We start from the raw sequence: 6,782 nt of genomic DNA, 5'->3' as shown, positions 1-6,782 counted from the left end.
AATCTGTAAGAAAAAAGTTAAATGCAGTTCTAAAGGCAGCTTGCTTCTCTACAACTCTTTGTCTTTTCTCCTCTGTTCTGCTTCTGACCTCATCTCAGCCCAAAGTCGTCAAGGGTGTTTGAATTCCCAGAGATGCTCATGTAGAATAGAGTAGGCTTGTTGGAAGAGCGGTCCTCACTAAGACCCAGAAAGTGGATCATATAACTCCAGTTCTCAAATCTTTACACTGACTTCCTGTCTGTCAAAGAATTGACTTCAAGATCCTGCTGTTAGTTTACAAAGACCTGAGTGGTTTAGGACCAAAATACATTCAGGATCTTCTGGTTCGTTATGAACCAACCAGATCCCTCAGGTCATCAGGGTCAGGTCCACTCTCTGTTCCCAGAATCAGAACTAAACATGGAGAGGCAGTGTTCAGCTTTTATGCTCCTCACATGTGGAACAAACTCTGAATTAAACTGCAGGTCTGCTGAAACTCTCAGCATTTTTAAATCAGGATTAAAAACTTTTCTATTTGCTGCCTTTTATCAAAACAACTGTTAAATTCTCCATACTGGAACTTCATTTCTTGGATTTTATCTATTTTATTTTAGCTTTTTTTTGCTGTAATGCTTCTAATGTTTTATGTAAAGCACTTTGAATTGTCTTGTACATGAAATGTGCTATACAAATAAACTTACCGTGCCTTAAAGTGGTGCTATACAAATAAAGCTGAATTGAATTGAGTCTTTTGATATATTAAACTGTAGATGATGGATCTTTAAAGTCATCACAATTTTACATTGAGGAATATTTTTTTTCTGAAATTGTTCCACAGTCATAGAGCCAGTTTGTCTCAGATTGGTGAACTTCTGTTCATCTTTCCATCTGAGAGACTCTGCCTCTCTGAAATGCTCCTTTTATACCCAGTCATGTTACTGACCTGTTAACAGTTAACCTGATTAGTTGTGAAATGCTCTGCAAGCTATTTTTGCCAGTTACTTTTCCAGCCTTTTGTTGCTCCAACTTTTTCCAGACGTGTTGCTGCCATCAGATTCATCAGCTCATATTTCCCATCACATGGTAAAAAGTCTCAGTTTCAATAACTTATATGTTGTTTTTTCTCTACTGTGAATAAAATATGATTTGATGAGATTTGTGTTTATTTACATGTTACACAGTGCCCTGACATCTTTGTCTGCTTGCTGTTTTCAGAGGTTTATATGACCAATGAGAAATTACCTTTGAATTTTTGGCTGCTAAAACAAATTCCCATTCAAAGATACTCGATAAATACAACCCAGATTAACTTTTTATTCATGGGAAAATCAAAATTCTGTTTAGCTGTTTAAACACGGATGCTGATACTTCAGAAAAAGTCTAAAAATCACGGCAGTAACTGTTTAACAACAAAACTTCACAGCAAAGTCACAAAACTGAGCTGTGAAAAGGGATTCAAAGGCAAAAAGGTGGCTTAAGACAGGGCTGATGGGTCCTCGCACGCATGACAACGTTCACAGCGTCAGTTTTACATCAGGAGTGTGTTTCTTCTCACACTGTGTGTGGTGCACCATTGACTTGGTGAGATCGATGACTTTCCAGCTGCATGCTCACTTGCTGTTGCCCCGGGATGTTCGCTGTTTGGTCATTGTTGTCAGCATCTGGCTGATGTAAGAGGTCAGGAGGTCGTCCATCTTGTAGCCCTGGAGCAAGTGGACACACAAACACACACACACATATAAAATGTTTATTCTCAGAGTTCTGCAGAACTTTAAGTTTTATGATACAGCTTTTATTGGAGAGTGAAGAAATGCTGCACTTCATCCCGTACCCTCAGCATTTTATCATTATTTAATTCTTTATTTTCTTTTAGTTTTAAAACAGGACCAGTAGCTGGTGTCGGATAGAAGTCCTGCCAGCTTTGAAAAAAAGCTAACTCTGACTCTAAAAAGAAACTCTGGTTGGGCAACTCAGCTCCAGATCAGCTGCTGTGAGTTGGTTCAATCAACCCAGAGTTGGGAACCACAACAAAAAGCCAGCACCACTGGAGTGCCGATACCTGGAGTTACCGTGGCAACCTCTGATAAAAAGTGTGCCAGATATTTCACCCCATTAGAGTAAGCGGTTCTCAATGCAGCGTACGAGGAATACGAAGAGATAATAACGCTGCTGCAGCAGAGATGCATCATGGGAGAAAACTGCTGCCTGACTCACTGTGGAAGTTGGAATCCACTGGTCCACGAACTGGATATTTAACTTTATTAAAACTGTTGTACACAGATTAAGATATTGGTGGACAGAACAAAATATGAGTTTTATTTAGGTTCAATCCCGCTGGAGAAAAACACACATGTAGGACACTTAAGATGTAGGATAAAAACAACTTTCAGAAAGTTAAATCAGATTGTTTTAGACCATATCCAGACATCTTTATTTTTATTTACACTGGCTGATATGCAAAGTAAATATTCAGTGGCTGTTTCTATATTTAGTAAATTAAAAGGCCAACAAATGATGTTTAAACATGTACAGTATGTCCTCTCACCTAATATCATATAGTAGTTTAAAATATACAGAAGCAGACTGATCTCCTTCATCACAGGAGGAGGAAGAGGATGAAACATTCCTCTCTTACATCCTGGGGCACTCTGGGGGATGAAGCTGTTTACCAGTCTAAAAGAGCTGGCCTGGAGACTCTGGAATAAGTCTCCAGGGAGTGTGACACTAATGATCCTCCCAGCTGAGTTCACCATCCGCTGCAAAGCTTTCTGTTTTGTTTAGTACAGCAGCAGAAATGCATCTGGTTAGGATGCTCTTGATGGTGCTTCGGCAGAAGGTAGTTATGATGGATGGGGGGCTCTAGCTCTTTTCAGCTTGCGTAGGAAATAGGAACCCTTCTGACCTTGTGTTACATCTTCAACAGGTGAACATGCATGACCCTGTGATCATAGTATTAAAGAAATGCTTCACTGAAAAGACCAGTCTCAAGTTGGCCTTAATGTCTCTAGCCTGTTTCCTCTCTAATATATAAATAAATCCAGCTTTAGACTCTGCTGTTGGAGACAGCTGCTCAAAGAAACCCTTCAAACATCTTTCTATGTTTCACTTGTCCTGCAGCAAACAAAAGTTCCAGCATCATCTCCTTCTCCCAAACGCTGCTTCTTTTAAGTCCACCTAGTTTTCTCATGCTTTAGTGGTGCTAGAGACCGTTTATTTTTCTGGATATAAACTGTTTCCTTTGGCTGGTTTCTTACACTTTTCTAGACCTTCAGTTTTAGTATTTTCTGTTGTTGTGCATTTTCTGTTTTCAGGCATCTTACTTTTAGTTTTTTGTCCTGAAGCATTCACATTTTCTTGGTCTGCCTTTATTTTTCCCCTTTACAATCTTCCTATTTTTCATGCATCGAGTCTGCTTATCTATGCCTGCTTATTCCAGACCAGGGGGGCAGGAGCCTATCCCAGCAGCTCCTAGGTGAGAGGCAGGCTACACCCTGGACAAGTCACCAGTCCATCAAAGGGCCAACAGTTGATATCAGAGGAGAATGAGCAGACCGGTTGGAGATGATAGAAAAGCAACAGGAAGTCTAATCAGCACTGTTTCCAACCAAGGTCTGCAGAACAGCATCTCTGAACACACAACACGTCCAATCTTGAAGCATATGGGCTACAGCAGCAGAAGACCACACCGGGTGCCTCCTGTCAGCTAAGAACAGGAAACTGAGGCTACAATTCACACAGACTCACCAACACTGGACAATAGAAGATGGAGAAACGTTGCTGGTCTGATGAGTCTCCATTTCAGCTCCACATTCAGAGGCTAGGTTCAGAATCTGGTGGAAACATCATGAAAACATGGATCCATCCTGCCTTGGATCAACGCTTCAGGCTGCTGCTGGTGTAATGATGTGGGGGATATTTTCTTGGCTCACTTTGGGCCCTTAGTACCATCGTGGCCTGGTTTAACCACCACAGCCTACCTGAGTATTGTTGCTGACCATGTCCATCCCTTTATGACCACAGTGTAGTATCTTCTGATGCTACTTCCAGCAGGATAATGCACCATGTCACAAAGCTCAGATCATCTCCAGCTGCTTTCTTGAACATGACAATGAGTTCACTGGACTCCAACGTCCTCCACAGTCACCAGATCTCAACCCAGTAGAGCAGCTCTGGGATGTGGTGGAAAGGGAGATTCTCACCACGGAAGCAGCCGACAAACCTGCAGCAGCTGTGTGATGCTGTCATGTCAATATGGAGAAAAACCTCAAAGGAACGAACACCTTGTTCCATCTATCACAACAAGAATTAAGGCAGTTTTGGAGGGAAAAAGGGTCCAACCCGGTACTAGAAGGTGGACAGTTACTGTGGTTTATTTCTCTTCTCAGCACTGACTCTGATTCTGTGTGACTTCAGCGACTCACCAGGGACGTCTCACACAGCAGTTTGCTGCCTCGGACCAGGTTTCCAATGGTGATGTGGAAGTAGGTGTTTCCGCTGCTCCAGTTGGAGATCTTAGTGAAGGGGTGAGTGGTGAGGATGTCCTACAGGATGTCGCATTAGCACAAATTCAGTACTAGCATATAAAAAGAACGCCAACATAATTTATAAAACATGGATCTCCAACTCCTGTCCTCGTGAGCTACTGTCCTGCAGGTTTTAGATGTCTCCTACTACAACACATCTCTGCACAAGCCTGGTATGACCCAGTGATTTGGGTCAGGTGTGTTGCATCAGGGTAGATTCCAAAACCTGCAGGACAGTAGCTCACGGGGACCGGAGTTGGAGATCCCTGCTATAGAAACTAAGTTAGTTTTACAGCTCTTAAAACAAACATTTTGGTTGTTAACTCAGTCCAAACTGATAAACGTGTTCTCACCTTTGACTTCGGATCAATCAGACTGACTCCATGCTTGTTTATAGCAATCAGGAGGGTTTCTGGGTAATTTGGATCAGTTGTTTGCTGCAGGAAAACCATAAATCTCACCGAACTGTTCTGCTTTTTTTTTATAGCTAAAATGAATCAATCTGCTCAGTGCAGAAGATCAACAGCTCATAAAAATTTTCCTCCTGATGTCTTTACCTTGACTTCAAAGAAGGCAGAACCAAACGTGAGCCACTTGTAAATGACTTTTAAGAAGGAGAGTTTGGCGTCTTCACGCGTCTTTCCTGAGTGTTTGTTGAACAGCGTCATGATGGACTGAAAGAGAAACACACAAACTATTAACAAAGCTGGCCTAACAACTCCAGCAGAGAAATAAGGTTTATTTATGGCTGCTCTGTGTAAGTTAGACAGCATTTGTTAATAGATGATCAATAAATCTCAGAGTCCATTTCAGTGAGGAGTAACTGGTCTTTGTTACAGAAATGAGAGAATAAACACAAAACTTTGCAATATTAAATCCAAATACAACATTTTCACTCATGAAAAAACATTTTTAATCAAACTGATGAGAAAAACCAACATTTTATCCAAACCTGCTTTCACTTAGATTTCGTTCTGTGAAATGCTGCTTACCCTCTTCCAGTCGTCAGGGGACAGATGTCTCATCTGGTCCTGAGGGACGAGGTCTTTCAGGATTTTGGAAATATTCTGGAAATGGGATTTATCATCCTCAAACTTCACCCTGTAGATCAGCGCTGCCAGCTGGTGCACCTCCTCCTTCGAACACTTGTGGTATCCGCGGAGATATTTGGGAAGCTCCTGCACAGAGAAACACAGTCGCTCTGAAACACTGATGACGTCTTTCTGGAGATCTGATCATGAAAACGAAGCAGAATTTTGGTTTGTTTATAAAGAAAATTACTTGTTTTTAACATTCAACGTTATCCATAATGAGGAACATCCTGTCTTAGTGTGATGCAGAACAACTGGTCCATGCATCTGTTAGTTTCAGATTTTGCTACTGCAATTCCTGTTAGTTGTTGTGTCCTAAAAATGTTTGCTCCTCTCTGCCCTCTTTACCCTCTATGTAGAAATATCTGACTCTGTCATTAATTGTGATATTCTTCTTCTTTCTCAGCAGGTATCCCTGGCTTAGAGTTATGCTACTTCAGGGCTTAAAACACTGCATGTGCCGTCAAAAATAAAAAGCTCTCACTGTTGTTGTGCTGTCAGCTTAGTGACTCTGTTGCTAGCGAGTATTCAGACCCCTCTAGTTTTCTTTTCAGCCAGTGTTGCTTTTGAGAATTGGATGTGATGTAGAATTTTAAATTAAATTATGCTTAATCTGGCACAGGAAGTATTGTCGTTTCCTCCCCTAACTCATCCACCCAATCTGCTCTGACCTTTGCAAGGTTTGTGTCTTGCAGTTACAGTTATTTATTCTTGAAATGAGTCTCTTAGAGTTGAAAGGTGTTCCCAGCAGATCATTTAAACCAGAGGGTGACGGTAAGTATGGAAAGTTGAAATTATGATGCTGAAGGAAGTGGCGGATTTGGAAGTAATGAAATAGACTAAACTTGTGTGAAAAATCTTCAAAACTTGCAAAAATAGACTTTATGTACATGAATACCTCGCCTTTGCCAAAGAGTGAATTCAGAATATAACCTTGCCTGAAGGTGATTATTGTGTATGGGACTTAAATGAAGAAGATTTTCGAATCTAAACTTCTGTCTAAACTGAAACCATATTTTAAGGGTATTTATGACTACTGGGAGGCAGACTGGAGGTGAACAGAGCTCTGAGATAGGTTGAGATACAAGATGCAGCTTCAAAGAAGCACCAGTCTGTGTCAGGGGTGTGGAGCCAATGCATGATTTTCTGAACATTTGAAGCCCAAAAATAATAACAAAAATCTGGAAAA

At 41.1% G+C, this 6,782-nt stretch overlaps 1 protein-coding gene across 1 annotated transcript in view; it reads right to left on the bottom strand.

Annotated features, from left to right (window-relative positions):
• Window positions 1–1,216: 1,216 nt before the first annotated feature.
• Window positions 1,217–6,782, bottom strand: part of LOC121654645 (unconventional myosin-VIIa-like) — a 76,922-nt gene continuing 71,356 nt past the window's right edge. Inside the window, exons 43-47 of the mRNA XM_042008862.1 lie at window positions 5,495–5,680; window positions 5,060–5,176; window positions 4,856–4,939; window positions 4,401–4,520; window positions 1,217–1,682 (exon numbers count right to left, since the gene is read on the bottom strand). Coding sequence (XP_041864796.1) covers window positions 1,590–1,682; window positions 4,401–4,520; window positions 4,856–4,939; window positions 5,060–5,176; window positions 5,495–5,680 — 600 coding nt within the window. The 3' untranslated portion in view covers window positions 1,217–1,589. The remainder of the gene's footprint in view (window positions 1,683–4,400; window positions 4,521–4,855; window positions 4,940–5,059; window positions 5,177–5,494; window positions 5,681–6,782) is intronic.

The sequence above is a fragment of the Melanotaenia boesemani genome, chromosome 15 (genome assembly GCF_017639745.1).
Source record: "Melanotaenia boesemani isolate fMelBoe1 chromosome 15, fMelBoe1.pri, whole genome shotgun sequence".
Taxonomy (NCBI): Eukaryota; Metazoa; Chordata; class Actinopteri; order Atheriniformes; family Melanotaeniidae; genus Melanotaenia; species Melanotaenia boesemani.
The sequence above is the reverse complement of the archived record's forward strand: the minus strand, read 5'-3'. Positions and strand labels throughout refer to the sequence as shown.